Source organism: Oryctolagus cuniculus, chromosome 20 (genome assembly GCF_051225735.1).
Source record: "Oryctolagus cuniculus isolate XC-2025 breed Fujian yellow rabbit chromosome 20, ASM5122573v1, whole genome shotgun sequence".
Classification (NCBI taxonomy): Eukaryota; Metazoa; Chordata; class Mammalia; order Lagomorpha; family Leporidae; genus Oryctolagus; species Oryctolagus cuniculus.
Window position 1 is genome coordinate 10,431,385 of NC_142886.1, and position 24,000 is coordinate 10,455,384.

Consider the following 24,000-nt stretch of genomic DNA (forward strand, 5'->3'; position numbering starts at 1 on the left):
CGAGAGAGAACAGATAAGCCTTGATTCATTGTTATAATTTCACAAAACGTTTTAGATGTGGGGAAAAATCCATCTTAGATACGAAGATACTTCAAAAAGCTCATGGAAAATGGAATTAAAAGATTAATTTTTGGTACAAAAATATTTTGGAATCTACGCTTATAAGAAGTCTTCCAAAGGTTCGGGGAAAACACGTAGTATGAAAAAAATAGATTTCAGATTTTTTTGCACCAAAATAAACTTTAATTCCCCTTTCCATGAATTTTTGAAGTTTGGTCATCCATACTGGACTACAAATTTAGTTTAAAAGTGCTAGGTCTAGGCCAGCGCCGCGGCTCACTAGGCTAATCCTCCACCTGCGGTGCCAGCACACCAGGTTCTAGTCCTGGTCGAGGCGCTGGATTCTGTCCCAGTTACCCCTCTTCCAGTCCAGCTCTCTGCTGTGGCCCAGGAGTGCAGTGGAGGATGGCCCAAGTGCTTGGGCCCTGCACCCCATGGGAGACCAGGAGGAAGCACCTGGCTCCTGGCTTCGGATCAGCGCGGTGTGCTGATCGCAGCAGCCATTGGAGGGTGAACCAACGGAAAAGGAAGACCTTTCTGTCTCTCTCTCTCACTGTCCACTCTGCCTGTCAAAAAATAAAAATTAAAAAAAAGTGCTAGGTCTTCAGACTCATACAGTCTCTGCAACCAAGAAATAGAGTGTCTCTAAACAATGCAATTTTTCTCCATAACAAAATGTTCCTGAATGATTTTGGTTATGACACCAGTAATCTCGGGTCCAGCATCGTGGTGCAGCAGGTTGAGCCGTTGCCTGTGACGTCAGCATGACGTATCAGAGCGCCAGTTGGCTGCTTCCCCTCCGATCCAGTATCCTGCTGACGCATCTTGGGAAGGCAGCAGATGCTGGCCAAAGTGGGTCCCTGCCACCCAACGTGGGAGACCTGGATGGAGTTTCTGGCTCCTGGCTTTGGCCTGGAATAGGCCTGGCGGGTTCACTCCCCAACTGGCCACAACAGCCAGAGCTCAGCTGATCCGAAGCCAGGAGCCAGGAGCTCCCACATGGGTGCAGAGGCCCAGGCACTTGGACCATCTTCTACTGCTTTCTCAGGCCACAGCAGAGAGCCGGATCAGAAGTGGAGCAGCCGGGACTTGAACCAGTGCCCATATGGGATGCTGGCGCTGCAGGCCGGGGCTTTAACCTGCTGTGCCACAGCGCCACCCCAAGCAGAGAGCCTTCACATGCAGCCCAGAGCAGATAAGCCTCTTCCCTGAGCTGCACAGCCCCTCCGGCCCTTCCAGTCCTCTTCGGTCTCTTCCTCCTGCAGCCTTCGCTCGTCTTTTGTGTTGTTCCTTCCCACAGGCCACCACTCCTGCTTCTCTTCATAGCTTTAGGAAACTTCATTTGCCTCAAGATCTATGCATAGACTTCAAGAAGTTCATGGAAAGTGGAATTTAAAAAATAAGCCTATTTTGGCACAAGAAATGTACTGTCTGTGCATAACTTTTTCATAATACAAATCTCCATGAACGTTTTATTATTATTGCTATTTTTGAAGGTTGATTGATTTATCTGAATGTTTACAGCTTTAATTTTGATGTGAGTGCAAATCACTTATTCCAAAACCCACATGCCAATTTTAGTATCTTCTATTTCTAGAATGTTTTTCAACAGAGCATACGCTCAGGAGTAGATTTGAAAGGCTTCCTTGTATTGTATCATAATGAACAGCTTACCTAGCCGTAATGACTTCTTTTCATGAAGTTTTTTGATACCCACATTGTAAATGATTTTAAGTAACTTTCTCTGTCTCACTAGCTAAGGAATCTTCAAAACAAACTCTTCGTGAAAGAAACTTCATTGCGGGAGATGCAGAGCGAGCTGGAGAGTTACAGAGAACACAACGCGCAGCAGACGTTCCAGATAATGTCCCTGAAGGAGGACATCAAGGACCTGCAGGAACTCATTGCTTCTCTATCCAGAATCAAGTCTTTGAAGAACACCAATATTCAGAGCCTTGAGAGAGGCAACTGGGACCTGACTGAACGCAGTATAGGACTGGAAAACTCTCTAAGGTGGGCGATTGTCTGCCTTGCTCTCACACATCTCTTTTCTCAGAAGTTTGCAAGTAATATTTCAGCTCTAATGGGTCACAGAATTTTTTTTTAAAGATTTATTTATTTATTTGAAAGAGTCACACACAGAGAGAGAAGGAGAGGCAGAGAGAGAGAGAGAGAGAGTCTTCCATCTGCTGGTTCACTCCCCAGTTGGCCACATCTGCCATAGTTGCGCCAATCCAAAGCCAGGAGCCAGGAGCTTCTTTTGGGTCTCCCACGAAGGTGCAGGAACCCAAGGACTTGGGCCATCTTCCACTGCTTTCCCAGGCCATAGCAGAGAGCTGGATTGGAAGTGGAGCAGCCAGGTCTCGAACCAGTGTCCATATGGGATGCTGGCACTGCAGGCGGCAGCCAGCAATTTCTCTCTCATGGTTCTGAAATCCAGAAGTCTAGGCACCAGATGATCTGCTTCTGGTGAGGGCCCATCTCCTGCTTCATAGCTGTCGCTTTTCTTGATTCATATAATTGTATTTTAAAGGCTACAGACAGAGACATAGAGATAGAGATAGAGATAGAGATAGAGATAGAGAGAAATCTGCTGGTCCAGTCCCCAGATAGCTGAAACAGCCAGGGCTGGGCCAGGCCGAAGGCAGGAGGGAACTCAATCAGGGTCTCCCACGTGAATGACAGGGCCCAGGCACTGGGGTCATCTTCTGCTGCCTTCCCAGGCACATTAGCAGGCAGCTGGATGGAAAGCAGAGCAGCTGTGTTTTGTTTGTTTTTAAGATTTATTTATTTGAAAGAGTTACACAGAGAGAGAAGGAGAGACAGAGAGAGGTAGAGAGAGAGAGAGGTCTTTCATCCACTGGTTCACTCCCCAATTGGCTGCAACAGCCAGAGCTGCGCCAATCTGAAGCCAGGAGCCAGGAGCTTCCTCCTGGCCTCCCATGCAGGTACGGGGGCCCAAGGACTCGGGCCATCCTCCACTGCCTTCCCAGGCCACAGCAGAGAGCTGGATCGGAAGTGGAGCAGCTGGGACTTGAACCGGTGCCCATATGGGATGCCGGCACTGCAGGCCAGGGCGTCATCCCACTGCGCCACAGTGCCGGCCCCTCTTTAATTTATTTTAACAAAGAATGTTTTATAGTTTTCAGTGTACATATCTTACATTTCTTTTGTTAAACATATTTCTAAGTATTTTGTTCTTATTTATGCATTATGGATCAAAGTATTTCCTCAATTCCATTTTGAATTGTTCATTTTCAGGGAGTAGAAATATTTCTCTTCCTTATAGCTCTGTCAACTTTTCCTTTAGATGTTTTGAAGCCATTTGCATTCTGATATCTTTCCTTTGAATTATTGCTTTTCTTATTATAAAGCACTCTTCTTTATCTTCTATACTTCTTGCTATAGTCTACTTTGACTTCCACAATATAGCTACACCAGGTCTCCTTTGGTTCATGTTTGCATGGTATATCTTCTTAAATTTTTAACTCACATCTTTGTGTTCTCACACTTAAAGTGTGTCTCCTGAAAATGCTTGGCATAGTATTTTTTTTTTAAATCTAAGCTGATACTCCCATGTTTCAGTGGAATCTTTGTGTCGTTCCTCTCTAAGTAACTACTGAAGGTGTTGAAGTCTGTCATAGTGTTATTTATTGCTTTCCCCATCTGTCTTCAGTTTATTTATTACTCCTTTAGCACTTCATGCTGAATTAATAAAATTCTTTTTTTTAAGAATTATTTTATTTATTTGAAAGACAGAGTTACAGAGAGAGGTAGAGCCAGAGAGAGATCTTCCATCCACTGGTTCACTCCCCAGATGGCCACAATGGCCAGAGCAGAGCTGATCCAGAGCCAGGAGCCAGGAGCTTCTTCCGGGTCTGCCACGCGGGTGCAGGGGCCAGAGAGAGAGAGAGAGAGAGAGAGAGAGAGAGAGGTGTCTTCCATCTGCTGGTTCACTCCCCAGATAGCGGCAACAGCTGGAGCTACACCCATCCAAAGCAAGGAGCCAGGAGCTTATTCCAGGTCTCCCATGTAGGTGCAGGGGTGCAAGGACTTGGCCAATCTTCCTCTGCTTTCCCAGGCCATAGCAGAGAGCTGGATCGGAAGTGGAGCAGCTGGGACTAGAACTGGCGCCCATATGGGATGCCAGCATGGCAGGCTGGGCCTTAACCCACTGTGCCACAGTGCCAACCCCAGTGAAGTTCTTATTTCATTTTTCTCCTGTATTAACTTTTTAAGGTCTTTTCAATTATCATTTAATTTTTGTCCTTGATTTTGTGATTACAAAATGCATATTGGGGGCCAGAGCTGTGGCTCTCTCTTTCTCTCCCTCTCTCTCTCTGTAACTCTGCCTTTAAAAAAAAAAAGATTTATGATTTATTTTATTTATTTGAAAGACAGAGTTACAGAAAGAGGTAGAGACAGAGAGAGAGGTCTTCCATTCACTGGTTTACTCCCCAGATGGCCGAAACAGCCAGAGCTGAGCCAATCTGAAGCCAGGAGCCAGGAGCTTCTTCCGGGTCTCCAATGCGGGTACGGGGGCCCAAGCACTTGGGCCATCCTCCACTGCCTTCCCGGGCCACAGCAGAGAGCTGGACTGGAATAGGAGCAGCGGGGACTCAAACCAGTGCCCACATGGGATGCCGGTGCTTTAGGTCAGGGCTTTAACCCGCTGCACCACAGTGCCAGCCCCAACTCTGCCTTTCAAATAAATAAATAAATCTAAAAACTGTACAGTGGGTTTACTGCATTCCACTTTAGCATTGTAAAAAAAAGATTTATTTTATTTATTTGAAAGGCAGAGTTACAGAGAGAGACAAGGGAGACAGAGAGAGAAATCTTCCATCCACTGTTTTACTCCCCAAATGGCCACAACAACCAGGGCTGAGCCAGGCCAAAGATAGGAGCCAGGAGCTTTTTCCAGGTCTCCCATGGGGATGCAGGGGCCGACATACTTGGGCCACCCTTTGCTGCTTTCCCAGGTGCATTAGCAGGGAGCTGGATTGGAAGTGGAGCAGCCGGGACCTGAACCGGTGCCCATATGGTATACCAGCACTTCAGGCTGTGGTTTAACTCTCTGTGCCAAGCGCTAGCCCCAGATTAGCATTTTTATGTTATCTCCCGTGTAAAAAACTTATGACAGTTTAATTCCATTTACCTATCTCTTGCACCTGTAATATTGTTATAGTTTACTTTTCCATACATTATGAATTCTAAGATATATTATCATTATTTTATTGACTACCAAATTGTAATTTCTCCTTGTCCACTAATCCTCTGCATACTGTCTTACAGCTCTCTGCAGCCACCAGAGAATTTCTTTCACATTGAAAATTTTCTGGTGTGTTTTTTACAATACAATTATTTTTAAAAGACTTTTTAAAAATTTGAGAGAGGAGCTGGCACTGTGGTGTATCGGGTAAAGATGTCACCTGCAGTGCCGGCATCCCATATGGGCGCCGGTTAGAGTTCTGGATGGTCCACTTCCAATCCAGCTCTCTGCTATGGCCTGGGAAAGCAGTAGATGATGGCCCAAGTTCTTGGGCTCCTGCACCCCCGTGGGAGACCCAGAAGAAGCTCCTGGCTCCTGACTTCGGACCAGCATAGCTGCGGCTGTTGCAGTCATCTAGGGAGTGAACCAGTAAATGGAAGATCTCTCTCTCCCTCTCTCTCTCTTCTCTCTTTCACTCTCTCTCTCTCTGCCTCTGCCTCTCTGTAACTCTGACTTTCAAATAAATAAATAAATAAATCTTTTTTAAAAATTTAATAGGCAGAGTTACACAGAGGAGAGACGAGAGAGAGAGAGAGAGAGAGAGAGAGAGAGAGAGAGATCAGTTTTCTATCTGATAGTTCACTTCCCAAATGGCAGCTGGGGCGACTGAAGCCAGGAACCAGGAGCCTCTTCTGGGCCTCCCACGCAGGTGCAGGGGCCCAAGGACTTGGGCCATCTTCTATTGCTCTCCCACGCCATCAGCAGGGAGCTGGGTCAGAGTGGAGCAGCCAGGACATAAACTGGTGCTCATATGGGATGTCAGTGTCCCAAGTGGCAGCTTCGCCCACTGTGCTTTAATTCTGGCCCAAGTACAATTCTTCTGACAATGTATTTTTCCATATTTTCCCCCTTCTGTGACCATGTTTACTTTCACAGTAATTTCACAGTATTTTTCCTTTCAGCACTTCAAGTTGTCATTCACTTATTTTCTGATTGTTATGGTTTTGTTGAAAAGTAAGCCATCAGTCTTAAAGTTATAAAGTTGAAGTGGTGTATGTTTTTTCTCTAGCTGTTTTTTTTAATATTTTTATTTATTTATTTGACAGGCAGAGTTACAGACAGTGAGAGAGAGAGAGAGAGACAGAGAGAAAGGTCTTCCTTTGGTTGGCTCACTCCCCAAGTGACCACAACAGCTGGAGCGGCGCCGATCCGAAGCCAGGAGCCAGGTGCCTCCTCCTGGTTTCCCATGCGGAAAATCTCCTCCATGCAGAAAACCTGCTCCACGGTTTCCCATGGAGGCCATCCTCCACTGCCCTCCCAGGGCACAGCAGAGAGCTGGACTGGAAGAGGAGCAACTACAACTAGAACCAGCGCCCATAGGGGATGCCAGCACTGCAGGTGGAGGATTAACCTCATGCGCCACAGCGCTGGCCCCTCTAGCTGTTTTTAATGGTTAGCAATTGGACAATGATATGTCTTGGTATGGCTTACTTTGCAATTTATCCTGCTTGGGATTTGCAATATTTATGGAATCTGTCAACTGATCTCTTTCATCAGACTTGGAACCTTTTGAAATTATACTTTCAAGTACTGTTTCTGTCCCATTCTGCCTACTCTTATCCTCAGAATACAGTTACGGGTGTGTTAAATGAGTGTGTTCCAGATGTCTCTGTTATGTTTTTTGAATTGAAAAATTCCTCTTTAAATCATTTGTATAATTTCTTTTGACCTGACTTAAATTCACTAATTCCATTAGATATAATTCTTAGACGGAAGATGACATAAAAAAGATAGAATTTGGGGCTGGGTTTATGGCACAGTGGGTTAATAAGCCACAGCTTACAATGCCAGCATCCCATATGAGCACTGGTTGGAGTCCCAGCTACTCTGCTCCTATGCAACTCCCTGCTAATGTGCCTGGGAAGGGATCCCCCGAGTAGTTGGACCCCTGCCACCCACGCGGGAGACCAGGATGGAGTCCCAGGCTCCTGGCGTTGGCCTGGCCCAGCCTTTGTTGTTGCAGCCATTTTGGGGGTGAGCTGGTAGATGGAGGATCTCTCTCTCTCTCTCTGTATCTCTGCCTTTCAAACAAATCAACAAATCTTTAGGAAAAAAGAGTGTGTCCTGAAACTTTACAGTAGAAAATATTGCCAACATTTATCTATTGGTAATCAAAACAAGAATCAAATAATTAGCTACTTCTATCTCATCTGTTTATGTATCTGATGATTAAACAAGTTTTTACATATGATTTTCTCTCTTACTGTACCATTGTCAGTGTACTTCCAAGAAGCTCATGTAAAACTGGGATTAAAAGATAAGTTTGGTAGATGTTTGGTCTACCAGTTAAGATGCCACTTGGGACACCAGTATCCCACGTCGCAAGGCCTGGTTCCAGCACCAGCTCCACTCCTAACTCCAGTTTCCTGCTAATACAGACCCTGGGAGGCGCTGGTGATGCCTCAGGACATCTGAGTCCCTAACACCCACATGGGAAACCTGGGCCGAGTTCCCGGATCCCAGTTTCAGCTCAGGCAAAGCTGTTGTGAGCATTTGGGGAGTGAACCAGCAGATGGGAGATACCTGTTTCTGCCTCTTTCTCTTTGTCTCTATCTCTGCTTTTCTAAAAAACAAAGGGGGGGGGTCTTTTTGGTGCAAAAAAATGAAATCCATGCATAGTTTTTATGTAATACACATTTCCCTGAACTTTGTGGAAACATTCTCATATTTCTAATTCCTTTCTCCTCATCAATCCCAACTAAAGATCTCATTTGGATCTTGTTGAATTAGGAGTACTTGTAGCCAAGTGGAACTTCCGGACATCACAGTATTACATAACCAAATTCCACTTTGAAAATGGAAGGTTTCAAACTTGACCTCTAGGGGCCAGAGCTGTGGCTTAGAGGCTAAGGCCATCACCTGCAGTGCTGGCATCCCATATGGACGCTGGTTCGAGTCCTGGCTGCTCCACTTCCGATCCCGCTCCCTGCTAATGGCCTGGGAAAGCAGAGGAAGATGACCCAAGTGCTTGGGCCCCTGACACCCATGTGGGAGACCTTGAAGAAGCTCCTGGCTCCTGGCTTCGGATAGGTGCAGCTCCGGCTGTTGCAGCCATTTGGGGAGTGAACCAGTGGGTAGACGACCTCTCTCTCTCTGCCTCTGCCTTTCTGTAAATCTGCCTTCTAAATAAATAAATAAACCTTTAAAAAAAAATTGAGCTCTGCCACGGAAACCACTACTGGACTTCACACGGGATTTTTTTCCTCTCTGCATCTGACTCAACCTAGATATACACTCATCACCGCCAACTCTTTTCACAAAGATACATTTTAATTTGATACAGCTGTTTAATATGTTTTAAATAGGGAATGTCCCTTTTTTCTTTTTTTCTTTTTTTTTTTCTTTTTTTTTTTTTTGACAGGCAGAGTGGACAGTGAGAGAGAGAGACAGAGAGAAAGGTCTTCCTTTGCCGTTGGTTCACCCTCCAATGGCCGCCGCGGCCTGCGCGCTGCGGCCGGCGCACCGCGCTTATCCGATGGCAGGAGCCAGGAGCCAGGTGCTTTTCCTGGTCTCCCATGGGGTGCAGGGCCCAAGCACCTGGGCCATCCTCCACTGCACTCCCGGGCCACAGCAGAGGGCTGGCCTGGAAGAGGGGCAACCGGGACAGAATCCGGCGCCCCAACCGGGACTAGAACCCGGTATGCCGGCGCCGCAAGGCGGAGGATTAGCCTAGTGAGCCGCGGCGCCAGCCCCCTTTTTTCTTATTTTCAAATTAGATTTGAAAATTGGTTGGGTTGGGGGCCGGTGCTGTGGCGCAGCGGGTTAAAGCCCTGGCCTGCAGTGGCAGCCCATATGGGCGCCAGTTCAAGTCCTGGCTGCTCCACTTCCAATCCAGCTCTCTGCTATGGCCTAGGAAAGCAGTAGAAGTCCTTGGGCCCCTGCACCCACGTGGGAGACCCAGTAGGAGCGTCTGGCTCCTGGCTCCTGGCTTCAGATCAGCACAGCTCTGGCCATTGTGGCCATCTAGGGAGTGAACCAGCAGATGGAACACCTCTCTCTCTCTCTCTCTGTAACTCTTTCTTTCAAATAAATAAAATAAATCTTTAAGAAAAAAAGAAAATTGGCTGGGCTGGTTTCATGATATTCTTCCCTACTGATGTCTCACACAGGGTCCATCTGGTTGAAAGAGAAAAAGCAGAGCGAAAAGCTGACCTCTTGGAGAAAAAGTTATCCGATGCTGGCAGATTCACCCCCTATCTGAATACGAAAGGACAAGAAGATTCCTTGGATATTTTCGCAGTGAAGGTGAGAACAAATTTTGATTAATATCTAAAGCAATGGGATTTTTATGACCTTGTGTTACTCCAGGAGATAATTGTAAATGTTCGATGGTTTGCTGGTTCTTTTCTTTTTTTTTTTTTTTTTAAGAATTATTTTTATTTATTTGAAAGAGTTACAGAGGGAGGTAGAGCCAGAGAGAGAGAAAGAGAGAGAGAGAGGTCTTTCATTCTGCTGGTTCACTCCCCAAATGACCACAATGACCAGAGCTTGAACTGATCCGAAGCCAGGAGCCGGGAGCTTCCTCTGGGTCTCCCATGCGGGTACCAGGGCCCAAGGAGTTGAATCATCTTCTACTGCTTTCCCAGGACACAGCAGAGAGCTGGATCGGAAGAGGAGCAGCCGGGTCTCGAACCGGCACCCATATGGGATGCTGGCATTTCAGGCCAGGGCATTAACCCGCTGTGTCACAGGGCCGGCCCCTGGACACCTTTCTTTTTTTAAAGATTTATTTATTGGGACTGGTGCTGTGGCACAGTGGGTTAATGCCCTGGCCTGAAGCGCCGGCACCCAATATGGGCACCGGTTCGAGACCCGGCTGCTCCTCTTCCGATCCAGCTCTCTGCTATGGCCTGGGAAAACAGTGGAAGATGGCCCAAGTCCTTGGGCCCCTGTACCCATGTGAGAGACCTGGAGGAGGCTGCTAGCTCCTGGCTTCGGATTGGCGCAGCTCTGGCCATTGCGGCCAATTGAGGAGTGAACCAGCAGATGGAAGGCCTCTCACTCTTAGCTTCTCCTTCTCTCTCTGTGTAACTCTGACTTTCAAATAAACAAATCTTTAAAAAAATTATTTATTTGAAGGTCAGAGTTACAGAGAGAGGGGGAGAGGCACAGATCTTGCATCCACTGATTCACTCTCCAAATGGCCACAACCACCAGGGCTGGGCCAGGCAGAAGCCAGGAGCCAGGAGCTTCATCTTGGTCTCCCATATGGGTAACAGGGGTCCAGGTATTTGGGCCATCCTCCACGGCTTTCCCAGGCCATTAGCAGGGAGCTAGATCAGAAGTAGAGCAACCAGGACTCGAACTGGAACCCATGTGGGATGCTAGTGTCGCAGGTGGTGGCTTTACCACTTATGTCAAAATGCCTGCCCCAGCCACATTTTTGATGTATGGAGAGAAAGTACAAGACAAGTCTGATGGTCCCTGTGATGTTAAAAAAATGGTTACAGCGAGAGGAGCTGTGACGGAATTGGGAGGAAAGGTGGTGGTGGTCAGACAATGAAATCTTCCCGATGTGGATTAATTCCTGCTGCTGACAAAATCTGGGTTTGTGGATGTGTGGGGACAGAGACCCAGGAACCACAAAACGAAATCGTTTGATGAGTGGTCTACACTGGCCGCTGGAATCCAGGATAATGGTATGAGTTGGGTTTAGAAGAAGGACGAGAGGTGGTCTCAGTAGGGGGTGACTCACGGGATGAGCAGAGGCTGTTACAGAAGTCTGGCAGAAGGAGATCAATCAGACCATTGTCAAGGAAGTGGTGCGAGTTACCGTGAAACCTTTCTTTTTTTTTTTTTTTTTTTGACAGGCAGAGTGGACAGTGAGAGAGAGAGACAGAGAGAAAGGTCTTCCTTTGCCGTTGGTTCACCCTCCAATGGCCGCTGCGGCCGGCGCACCACGCTGATCCGATGGCAGGAGCCAGGTGCTTCTCCTGGTCTCCCATGGGGTGCAGGGCCCAAGCACTTGGGCCATCCTCCACTGCACTCCCTGGCCACAGCAGAGGGCTGGCCTGGAAGAGGGGCAACCGGGACAGAATCCGGGGCCCTGACCGGGACTAGAACCCGGTGTGCCGGCGCCGCTAGGTGGAGGATTAGCCTAGTGAGCCGTGGCGCCGGCCGTGAAACCTTTCAAACCTCACTGCTCATTATGTAATCTTGGTGCACAGTAAGGTCCTCGGTGGCCTGATTCACGTGAGGCAGCCATCAAACACTTCTGCGGGGCAGCATTTGGCCCATGGGTTGAGGTGCTGTGTCCCACATCAGAGCGCCTGGGTTGGAGTCCCAACTCTGGCTCCTGACTCAGCTCCCTGCTGAAGCAGACCTGGGAGGCATCGATGATGGCTCTAGAAGTTGGATTCCTGCCATCCATGAGGGAGACCTGGGTTGAGTTCTAGGCTCCTGGCTTCAGCCTGGCCAAGTCCCGGCCCTTTGTGAGCATTCTGGGGACTGAACCAGTGATTGGGAGCTCTGTTGTCTCTCTGTCTGTAAAATCAATAGATCGGGGTGGCACTGTGGTGTAGTAGGATAGTCCTCTGCCTGCGGTGCCCGTGTTCCATGTGGGCGCTGGTTCGGGTCCTGGCTGCTCCACCTCTGATCTGGCTCGTGCTGGTGTACCTGGGAAAGCAGCGGAACATGTTCCAAGTGCTTGGCCATCTGCACCCACATGGGAGACCCGAGGTAGACTCCTGGCTCCTGCCTTTGGATAGATCCAGCTCTGGCCGTTGCAGCCATTTGGGGAGTGAACCAGCAGATGGAAGACCTCTCTCTCTCTCTCTCTCTGTCTCTCTCTCTCTAACTCTGAGTCTCAAATAAATAAATACATCTTCAGAAAAAAAAATAAAATCATTTTTAAAAATATTAGACTTCTTTACCCAAAATTTAGCAACTACTTTCAAAGTAACTTAAGTGAATCCCAACCTTTCTTTGCCTCTCCCAAGTAATTCACAATAACAGTCTCATTTTTTTTCTTCTCTCACATCTTTGAAAAATTCTGCCAGAATCAGATCCTATGCATCTCTGAGCTTTTCTACCCCATCCTTTTATGCTGCCTGTTTTATGCAAACGCACCATTATTGCCACGATTCCAGCTGTCCTACTTCTCAGTTCCACGTGACAGAAAGCTCTGAACCTGGACTTGCTTACTCAGCTCCCGGGGCTGCGGGTGCGGGAAGGTGGGAGGAAGGCTGTGGAGGATTCTCCTGTGGGAAGATGTGACTGTTTCCTGTCGAGTTTACAGGGGAGCCGGATGATTACAGGAACACAGAGGAAAGGCCCGGGCAAAGAAATGCGGCTTCTCTTTTTTATATCAGCAGAATTGTCATGATTACATTAGATTCCAGAGCATAATTGCATCTTCATGGGAACCAACATTTTCCTGTTAACTTTTCACTTAATGATCGTAGCATTCGTCAGTAGCACTTACCTGAATCATTTCTTTCTTTTTTTCTAAATTTATTTTGATTTATTTGAAAGGCAGAGTTACAGAGGAAGGGAGGGAGAGAGAGAGAGAGAGCTTCCATCTGCTGGTTCACTCCCAAATTACATCAATGGCTGGGGCTGTGCCAGGCTGAAGACAGAAGCCCAGAGCTGCTTCTGGGTCTCCCACATGGGTGCAGGGGCCCAAGCACTTGGGCCATCTTCCACTGCTTTCCCAGGCCCATTGGCAGGGAGCTGGATCGGAGGTGGAGCAGCCGGGTCTCGAACCGGCTCTCATACGGGATGCCAACACTGCAGGCAGTGGCTTAACCCACTGAGCCACAGCGCCAGCCCCCGAATCATTTATTTCATTAGGAGTTGCAAAATGCTGATTTCTAAATTTCTCTCATTCCTTCTACATGTATTCTCTGTGGGGAATTATCCATTACCCGCTGGGGCCGTGTTGTTAGCTGCTTCTCTCAGCTGAATTTCCTATGTTCCCAAAGCAGTTTCTCCAGACCGCTGTTTCAGTTCCTCTTGCTGTTCTAGTCAGTTCTATTGAATATGCCCCAGTCTCTGTTGTCACTGCAATTCTTTCTATTGTGGCATGTTTACATTTCTTTTTTTTTTTTTACTTTTATTTAATGAATATAAATTTCCAAAGTACGATTTATGCATTACAATGGCTTCCCCCACATACCATCCCTCCCACCCACTACCCTCCCCTTTCCCACTCCCTCTCCCCTTCCATTCACATCAAGATTCATTTTCGATTATCTTAATATACAGAAGATCAGCTTAGTATACATTAAGTAAGGATTTCAACAGTTTGCTCCCACACAGAAACATAAAGTGAAAAATAATAGATGATTTTTTTAAATGATGATGAAATCAGATCAGACCCATTGTCATGCTCAATCCCAGTGAGAGTCAAGTTGGGAGTTGATAATTTTTTTTTTTTTTTTTTACAGAGGATCAGTTTAGTATACATTAAGTAAAGATTTCAACAGTTTGCACCCCCATAGAAACACAAAGTGAAATATATTGTTTGAGTACTCGTTATAGCATCAAATCTCAATACACAGCACATTAAGGACAGAGATCCTACATGAGGAGTAAGTGCACAGTGACTCCTGTTGTTTACTTTACCAATTGACACTCCTGTCTATGGCATCAGTAGTCTCCCTATGCTCCAGTCATGAGTTTCCAAGGCTATGGAAGCCCTCCGAGTTCTCCGATTCTTATCTTGTTTAGACAAGGTCATAGTCAAAGTGGAGGTTCTCTCCTCCCTTCAGAGAAAGGTACCTCCTTCTTTGAAGACCTGTTCTTTCCACTGGGATCTCACTCGCAGAGATCTTTTGCCAGATGTCTTGGCTTTCCATGCCTGAAACACTCTCATGGGCTTTTCAGCCAGATCCGAATGCCCTTAGGGCTGACTCCGAGGCCAGAGTGCCATTCAGGACATCTGCCATTCTATGAGTCTGCTGAGTATCTCACTTCCCATGTTGGATCACTCTCCCCTTTATTTATTCTATCGGTTAGTGTTAGCAGGTACTAGACTTGTTTATGTGCTCCCTTTGACTCTTAGTCCTTTCATTATGATCAATTGTGAACTGAAATTGATCACTTGGACTAGTGAGATGGCATTGGTACATGCCACCTTGATGGGATTGAATTGGAATCCCCTGGTATGTTTTTAACTCTACCATTTGGGGCAAGTCAGCTTGAACATGTCCCAAATTATACATCTCTTCCCTCTCTTATTCCCACTCTTATGTTTAACAGGGATCACATTTCAGTTAATTTTTAACACTTAAGAATAACTGTGTATTAATTACAGAATTAAACCAGTCATATTAAGTAGAACAGACAAAAAAACTACTAAGAGGGATAATGTATTAAGTTGTTCATTAACAGTCAGGGCTATGCTGATCAAAGGCCGGCGCCGCGGCTCACTAGGCTAATCCTCCACCTTGCGGCGCCGGCACACCGGGTTCTAGTCCCGGTCAGGGCCCCGGATTCTGTCCAAGTTGCCCCTCTTCCAGGCCAGCTCTCTGCTGTGGCCAGGGAGTGCAGTGGAGGATGGCCCAAGTGCTTGGGCCCTGCACCCCATGGGAGACCAGGATAAGTACCTGGCTCCTGCCATCGGATCAGCGTGGTGCGCCGGCCGCAGCGGCCATTGGAGGGTGAACCAACGGCAAAGGAAGACCTTTCTCTCTGTCTCTCTTTCTCACTGTCCACTCTGCCTGTCCAAAAAAAAAAAAAAAAAGTTTACATTTCAAAAGATACGTTACACTTGACACGGAAATTGTAACCTCTGGGTTGGTATTTGTAGGACAAGGGTGAAGCTCTCCTGGCCAAGAACTTTGAGAGGGACATCTTCTACTCTGAAGGACCGAAAGACGGGCAGAAAATCTGGGAAAAATGCCAACAAGATTTGATCCACAAAGAAAAGCAAACACCCGAGCTAGACAGACGTCCGTATCCGTGTGCCTGGGGCACCGACGCGGGGCAGTTCCAGTACCAGCAGCTGCTGAGCCAGCTGGCCACTCTGCTGAGTGACAGCGTCGGCCCCATAGCAGCCACGGAGGACGCGGTGAAGGAGCGGATACAGGAGATGGGCGCCAACGCGCAGTCCTGGAAATCCGTAAGTGCATCGACAGATCGAGGATTCCAGTCTTTTAACCTGTAGGTGTTGATACTGTCCAACTTGTAGGATCTGTGGCCCTGAGTCGTCATTTTACTATTTTACTATAGTCGAAGAAGAGAAGAGGTCGCTCAGTATGACGCATGCCTGTTAGGAGCACAGAGCCTGGGCTGAACCCCAGACTGCCTCTGGCCAGCTGTGTGTACTTCAGCATGATGCTTACCCTCTCTGGGCCTAATTTTCATTTGTAGAATGAGGTGGTTCCCATCTCACGGGATTGTGATGGCCAGGATGAAATGGGTTAACACATGATAAATGCTTAGTATGGTTCTAAGCTCAACAAATATTGACTAAAAATAATGGTGTGGTGGAAGACGGTGTTTGCATGCTGAGCCAATCAGTCTCAGCACAAGCTTCATTTACTGGGGGAAGCTATCGTACTACTGATGCAGCAGGCTTAAGTGGATCCATCCCTTTGTCTGAGTCCAAATCATTTTAGCAAAAGTTCATGACTCCTCATCCTAAAAGTCAAATGTTGGGGCCAGCGTTATGCTGTAGCTGTGGTATGTGGGTAAAGCTGCTGCCTGCAGTGCAGGCATCCCATATGGGTGCCAGTTCAAGTCCCAGCTGCTCTACTTCCGATCCAGCTCTCTGCTGTGGCCTGGGAAAGCAGTGGAAGATGGCCCAAGTGCTTGGGCCCCTGCACCCACGTGGGAGACTCAGACGAAGCTCTTGGCTCCTGGCTTTGGATCGTCCCAGCTCTGGCTGTTTTGGCTATTTGGGGAGTGAACCAGCGGTTGGAAAACCTCTTTCTCTCTCTCTGTCTCTGCCTCTCTGTAATGCCACCTTTCAAATAAATAAATAAATCTTTTTTTTTTAAAAAGTCAAATGTGAGAAATTGCTCACATTCCGTATGTTAGTGAAACCTGCTACTATTAAGTCTGTTTGAGTTCCGATGTTTTAATACTGTGCTCTCTTAAAATTCATTGCACAACTTTATTTTCAAAACTAACTATAATGTCTTAAACTTTTTTTTTTTTTCTGACAGGCAGAGTGGACAGTGAGAGAGAGACAGAGAGAAAGGTCTTCTTTTGCCATTGGTTCACCCTCCAATGGCCGCCGCAGCCGGTGCGCTGCGGCCAGCGCACCGCGCTGATGCGATGGCAGGAGCCAGGTACTTATCCTGGTCTCCCATGGGGTGCAGGGCCCAAGTACTTGGGCCATCCTCCACTGCACTCCCTGTATATATAAACTTTTACTTTATTTTTTCAACCAACTCTTAGGAGAGTATTCAAAAAAGTTTGTGGAAAAATGAAATTAAGATACATTTATTTGGGTATAAACATTTTTTTAAAAAATCTATGTATATTTGTACATGTTTTCTTTCTATTATTCATTTTTTAAATTTGCGAGGCAGAGGGAGATTGAGAGAGAGAGAGAGAGGAGAATGTCAACCATAGCCAGGTTGTGCCTGGGGATGAAACTGGGAGCCGGGAATGCAATCTTGTCTCCGACACGGATGCTAGAAATGCAATAATTTGAGCCATCGCTGCTGGTTTCAGGGTTTGCCTTAGCAGGAGAGTAGGAGTCAGGATAGAGCTGAGTACTGAACCCAGTAGGCTCATATGCATATAGGAGTCAACTGCTAGGATAAAGTCCTGCCCTTATAATGTGCATTTTTTTTAATTTGACAGGTAGAGTTATAGACAGAGAGAGAGATAGGGAGAAAGGTCTTCCTTCCATTGGTTCACTCCCCAAATGGCCTCAATGGTCAGAGCTATGCTGGAGTTGTGCCGATCCGAAGCCAGGAGCCAGGTGCTTCTCCTGGTCTCCCATGGGGTGCAGGGCCCAAGCACTTGGGCCATCCTCCACTGCCTTCCCAGGCCACAGCACAGAGCTGGACTGGAAGAGGAGCAACACAGGACTAGAACCCAGCGCCCATATGGGATGCCAGCGCCACAGGTGGAGGATTAACCAAGTGAGCCACAGCACCGGCTAATGTGCATTTTTTTAAAAATGAACTTTTGGAAGGTTCCCTCCATCATGTCAAATTTTCCTAAAAGTCCTTCCCAATTCTCTACCTAGTAACTTGACGTCGCCACAATGTCCATATACGTAAAACCTGCGTGCGTGTTGAAACGACGTAGAAAGCACAGACCCTCAGGAGTCTTGTGCTATGTTTCCTTGCAGAGAACGGAAGACCTGCAGCAGGAGATCCAGTGGCTCACGAAGCAACTGGCGCAGCTGCACCCTCTCGGTGAAGACGCGGCTCAAGAACCATCCCCCAGTGAGGAGAATTACTGGGACCAAAAAAGACCCTTGAGACGCCTGGAAGGAAAAATTGACATCAATGACTTTTTCCAACGGAAATTGGATTTGGACAGGAAGAAAGTAAGCGTTTCCTGAAGTGCAGGCATTTCAGTGAAACACTGTATTTTATTAGTAACTTTAACACTGTTTAATGTTTAAAGATGTTAGTACTATTTACACGTTTTTCCCCAAACACAGAACACTTTATTATTATAGCAATATGTAAAACAAATGTGACTTTAAATGTTCATAACCCCATTATACATCGTGATTGGCAGTGTCATTCAGCTCACTCAATTCTTGAAACTTACTGACCTTTTTTCATAAAACAGGATCAAAACATATTGCACTTCTCTTAATAATGGAAAAAGGAGGAAACTTTGCAATGAACTTTTTTTTTTTTTTTTGACAGGCAGAGTAGACAGTGAGAGAGAGAGAGACAGAGAGAAAGGTCTTCCTTTTGCTGTTGGTTCACCCTCCAATGGCCGCTGTGGCCGGCACACCACGCTGATCCAAAGGCAGGAGCCAGGTACTTCTCCTGGTCTTCCATGCGGTGCAGGGCCCAAGCACCTGGGCCATCCTCCACTGCACTCCCTGGCCACAGAGCTGGCCTGGAAGAGGGGCAACCGGGACAGAATCTGGCGCCCCGACCGGGACTAGAACCCGGTGTGCCGGCGCCGCAAGGCGGAGGATTAGCCTTGTGAGCCGCGGCGCCGGCTGCAATGAACTCCTAAAGCTTCCGATGTTACAAAAAGCCTCTCCCATACCTCCACTCCTCTGTTGTGCATATATGTAACACTTTAAAGATTCATCTATTTGTTTATTTGAAAGTTAGGGTGAGAGAGAGAGAGTCTTCCATCTGCTGGTTCCCTTCCCAGGAAGGGATGGGCATACTGACGTCAGAGCCGGGAGCTCCATCTGGTCTCCCACGTGGGCGGCAGGGGCCCAGACACTCAGGCGTCTTCCGTTGCCTTGTCCGGCACATTAGCAGGAGGCTGGGCTCTGCCGCAGGCTGCTGGCGTCGCAGGCAGCAGCTTACCTGCTGCACCACATCAGCCCCGACAGAAATCTTAGTGCACTTTTAGAAGAGGCCTAGCAGGAAAGGCTGGCCAAGGAATGCTCCCTAACGTGGGGTTTCCGGCACGGTGACAGCTGCTCTGATGGGTAGTAGTGACGCCTTTGGTGGTATCCCCCACTAATTACTCCACGGACCCTTAGTTTCTCTACCACCTGTTTGCCTGCGTCTGCAGCGGAGAATGCAATCCTAAAAGCGGGGTGGAAATATGTAGGTTGCAAGGTAATTTTTTTCCCTTGAATTACCTGTCAATCCCAAGCCTGTGCTCCGCGGTTTTTGTAACGGCTGCGGCTCACTCGCTCACTGACCATCCACTCACCCAGGCTTTCAGCCGTTCCCTCACCCAGTGCGCAGTGAGAACCCAGGCTTTGGAAATTTCTTGCACTCAGTGAACTGAGGGTAGCAATGCACTCCACAAAAGAAGCGGCCATCAAAGGAGGTACGTTTCTCTAACGGGAGGAGAGAACTTCCACCTTACTATGGCCTTGTCCAAATACTGACGGAGTTTGTGGATTCAAAAGGCTCCCATAGCCTAGGCAGCTCATGGCAAGAGCCTTGGGTGGTCACTGATGTCATACATGAGAGTGTTAATTAACAACAGGAGTCACTGTGCACTAACACCCCATGCAGGACCTCTGTCCTCAGTAGTTGTATTATGAGATTTTTTTTTAATTATTATTTGTTTTAAAGACAGAGTTAGAGAAGTAGAGACAGAGAGAGATCTGCTGGTTCACTCTCCAGATGGCTGCAAAGGCCAGAGCTGCACCGATCCGAAGCCAGGAGCCAGGAGCTTCTTCCAGGTCTCCTACGCAGGTGCAGGGGCCCAAGGACTTGGGCCGTCCTCTACTGCTTTCCCAGGCTACAGCAGAGAGCTGAATCAGAAGAGGAGCAGCCGGGACTAGACCTGGTGCCCATATAGGATGCCAGCACTGCAGCCCAGGGCATTAACCTGCTGCACCACAGCGCTGGCCCCCACTTAGTCTTAATATTTGAGATTCCTTCAGATAGTTTGTGAGTGGGGTGGGTGTCGTGGCACAGCTGATTAAACTGCTGCTTGCTACACTAGCATCCTGTATTGGAGTGCAGGTTCAAGTCTACCCAGCTGCTGCTTCTGATCCAGCTTCCTGTTGATGCACCGGTGAAACCAGTGGGGGATGGCCCAGGCACTTGAGTCCCTGCCACCCATGTAGGAGACTGGGATGGAGTTACAGGTTCCTGGCTCCTCAGCCTAGCCAAGCCCTGGCTGTTGTCTTTAGGGAGTGAACCAGCAGATAGAAGACCTCCCCTACTCCCCGGCCTTTCAAAAAAATAAATCTTTTTCTTTCTTTTTTTTTTTTTTTTTTTGACAGGCAGAGTGCACAGTGAGAGAGAGAAACAGAGAGAAAGGTCTTCCTTTAAAAAAGATTGTGGAAAATGGAATTAAAAGACAAGTTAATTTTGGTACCAAAAATTTGAAACACATGCATGGTTTTTGCATAACACATTTTCCACAAACTGTTTTCAAGACCCTTCATATATATCGTATCTTATTAAAAGTACACTCCACTTTCTCATTTCCTTTTAAGTTAACATACTTTTTCATCTTTTTTAAAAGATTTATTTATTTATTTGAAAGTGAGAGTTACAGAGAGAGGGAGATACAGAGAGAGAGAGAGAGACAGAGAAATCTTCCACCTACTGGTTCACTCCCCAGATGGCCACAATGGTCAGGATTGGGCCAATGCCAGGAACCACAAATTTCATCCAGGTCTACCATGTGGATAGAAGGGGCCCAAGCACTTGGGTCATCTTCCACTGCTTTTCCTAGATCATTAGCAGGGAACTGGATTGGAATTGGTGCCCTTATGGGATGTTGGTGTCATAGGCAGCAGCTTTACCTGCTATGCCCCAATGCCAGCCCCTGTCTGTTTTAAATTATAAAAGTGGGGGAGGGGGGTCAGCGCTATGGCGTAGTAGGTAAAGCCACCAAGTGCAGTGTCAGCATCCCTTATGGCTGCCGGTTCAAGACGTGGCTGCTCCACTTCCGATTCAGCTCTCTGCTGTGGCCTGAGAAAGCTGTGGAAGATGGCCCAGGTCCTTCGGCCCCTGCACCTGTGTGGGAGATGCGGAAGTAGCTACTGGCTCCTGGCTTTGGATCGGCGCAGTTCTGGCCATTGTGGCCAACTGGGGAGTGAACCAGTGGATGGAAGATCTCTCTGTGTGTCTCTCTTTCTCTCTATATATAACTTTTTCAAATAAAAAAATTAAATAAAAAAATTATAAAAAGGGCCGGCACTGTGGTGTAATAGATAAAAGCTACCACCTACACTGCCCGCATCCCACATGGGTGCCGGTTTGAGTCCTGCTAATGCACCAAGTACTTGGTTCCCTGCATGCATGTGGGTGACCCAGAGGAAGCTCTTGGCTCCTGGCTTCTGATTGGCCCAGCTCCAGTCATTGTGACCATTTGGGGAACGAACCAACAGATGGAAGGTCTCTCTCTCTTTGTCTCTCTCTCTCTAACCTGACTTTCAAATAAATAAAATAAATCTTTAAAAAATTATAAAAGTACTATGGTTATTAAATAGTTTTCTGCAACTAGCTTCTTTTTTTTTAAGATTTATTTATTTATTTGAAAGGCAGAGTTACAGAGATGCACAGGTAGAGAGAGAGAGAGATCTTTCATCCAATGGTTCACTCTCCAGATGACTACAATGGCTGGAGCTGCGCTGATCCTAAGTCAGGAGCCAGGAGCTTCTTCCAGGTCTCCAATGTGGGTGCAGGGGCCCAAAGACTTGAGCCATCTTCTACTGCTTTCCCAGGCCACAGCAGAGAGCTGGATCAGAAGTGGAGCAGCCGGGACTAGAACTGGCATCCATATGGGATGGTGGCACTGCAGGCAGTGGCTTTACCTGCTACACCACAGCGCCTGTCCCTACAGTAGCTTCTTTTTTTTTTTTTTTTGGACAGGCAGAGTGGACAGTGAGAGAGAGAGACAGAGAGAAAGGTCTTCCTTTGCCGTTGGTTCACCCTCCAATGGCCGCTGCAGCCGGTGCACCGCGCTGATCCGATGGCAGGAGCCAGGAGCCAGGTGCTTTTCCTGGTCTCCCATGGGGTGCAGGGCCCAAGCACCTGGGCCATCCTCCACTGCACTCCCTGGCCACAGCAGAGAGCTGGCCTGGAAGAGGGGCAACCGGGACAGAATCCGGCGCTGGACTGGGACTAGAACCCGGTGTGCCGGCGCTGCAAGGTGGAGGATTAGCCTAGTGAGCCGCGGCGCCCTCCCACTACAGTAGCTTCTTAGCCATTAGGCCAAACACCTGCTCCTCCAGGGTTGTGGAAAGTGCTTCTTGTTCCATAATATGTTGCTTGATTTATTTCTTTTAATACATTAAAACATTTGTCATAACATTTTAAATAATTGTTTTCTCATAATAAAATTAATCCATGTGAATTAGTGAAATTTATGAAGTACAGAATAGTAGAACCAAGTTAAAAACACCAGTGATCCCACCACTTGCAGATAACCAGTGTTAAAACTTAGGTGTAGAGGGGCTAGTGCTGTGGCCTAGAAGGCTAGGCCTGCAGCAGGGCATCCAAGATGGTTACTGGTTCGAGTCCCAGCTGCTCCACTTATTTTTTTTTGTTAAGATTTATTTATTTATTTGAAAGTCAGAGTTATACAGAGAGAGAGAGAGATCTTCCATCCGATGGTTCACTCCCCAATTGGCTGCAATGGCCAGAGCTGCACCGATCCGAAGCCAGGAGCCAGGAGCTTCTTCCGGGTCTCCAATGCGGGTGCAGGGGCCCAAGGACTTGAGCCATCCTCCACTGCTTTCCCAGGCCACAGCAGAGAGCTGGATCAGAAGTGGAGCAGCCAGGACTCGAACCGGTGCCCACATGGGATGCCGGCGCTTCAGGCCAGGGCATTAACCCACTGCGCCACAGCGCCGGCCCCAGGCCCTGCTCCACTTCTAATTTAGCTCCCTGCTAATAGACCCGGGAAAGCAGTTGAAGGTGATCCAAGTGTTTGGGCTCCTGTACCTGTGTGGCAGACCCAGATGAAGCTCCTGGTTTCTGGCTTCAGACTGGATCAGCCCTGGCCATTGCAGCCATTTGGGGAGTGAACCAGTGGATGGAAGACCTCTCTCTCTCTCTCTCTCTCTCTCTAATTCTTTCAAATAAAATAAATAACTCTTTTTTTTTATTTTTTATTTTTTGACAGGCAGAGTGGACAGTGAGAGAGAGAGACAGAGAGAAAGGTCTTCCTTTGCCGTTGGTTCACCCTCCAATGGCTGCCGCGGCCGGCACACCGCGCTGATCCGATGGCAGGAGCCAGGAGCCTGGTGCTTTTCCTGGTCTCCCATGGGGTGCAGGGCCCAAGCACCTGGGCCATCCTCCACTGCACTCCCGGGCCACAGCAGAGGGCTGGCCTGGAAGAGCGGCAACCGGGACAGAATCCGGCGCCCCGACCGGGACTAGAACCCGGTGTGCCGGCGCCGCAAGGCGGAGGATTAGCCTAGTGAGCCGCGGCGCCGGCCCAAAATAAATAACTCTTTAAAAATATATAGGTATATATACACTTACGTGTGTGTATTCCAGTAATTACTTTAATAATGCAAATCTATGGTGAAAGACTTTTCCTCATGGAGATTTTGTGAAATCTGCAATTTATAAGTCTTACGTGGATGTGGTATTATGCCAGTGTAGAACACACTTCTTGAAGCACAAGACTTTATTCCATTACTGTTGATCCCTACACAGGAAAACCCCATGGGTAAGAATTCCCAGAGAGATGAGCATGGCAAGAAGTTCCGACAGCTGGAGGAGGACTACAAACAGCAAATGCTGTTGACGATTCGGCAGAGTTTGCAGATTGCTACGACCCAAAAATTGGAGGAGAAAATTCAGAAACTTCAGAAACAGCTCAGCGATTTGAAATTGTCAAATAAAAACATGAAAACCCAGCTGACGAGAGTAAATGCCCTTAAAGTGAGTAAGGGCAGTGAGGCTTTCAAAAATTCACCAGAGCTGTGCTCTATTCCTGTTTTAGTTGCGTGTTTCTTATTGGACCTTAAAAAATTAATATTGAATGTATTTTACATATATGCAAAATAATACGTGTTAAAGTATGCATAATTATAAAATTGGATGCTGTGAATCCACTACCCATTTTGAAAAGAATATTGCCAACCCTGTGTCACCTTCCCTCTTTCACCAAGGGAGCTGATATCCTAAGTG

The 24,000-nt window shown here is 47.5% G+C and overlaps 1 protein-coding gene across 3 annotated transcripts in view; it reads left to right on the forward strand.

Moving 5' to 3' along the window:
* The window catches only part of LOC100347009 (uncharacterized), a 54,350-nt gene that overhangs the window by 25,375 nt on the left and 4,975 nt on the right, over positions 1-24,000 (forward strand). For all 3 annotated transcript variants that reach the window (XM_070065052.2, XM_089322836.1, XM_089322837.1), the window contains exons 4-8: positions 1,817-2,073; positions 9,442-9,577; positions 15,084-15,395; positions 17,586-17,786; positions 23,524-23,751. In XM_070065052.2, the coding sequence (XP_069921153.2) occupies positions 1,817-2,073; positions 9,442-9,577; positions 15,084-15,395; positions 17,586-17,786; positions 23,524-23,751 (1,134 nt within the window). The remainder of the gene's footprint in view (positions 1-1,816; positions 2,074-9,441; positions 9,578-15,083; positions 15,396-17,585; positions 17,787-23,523; positions 23,752-24,000) is intronic.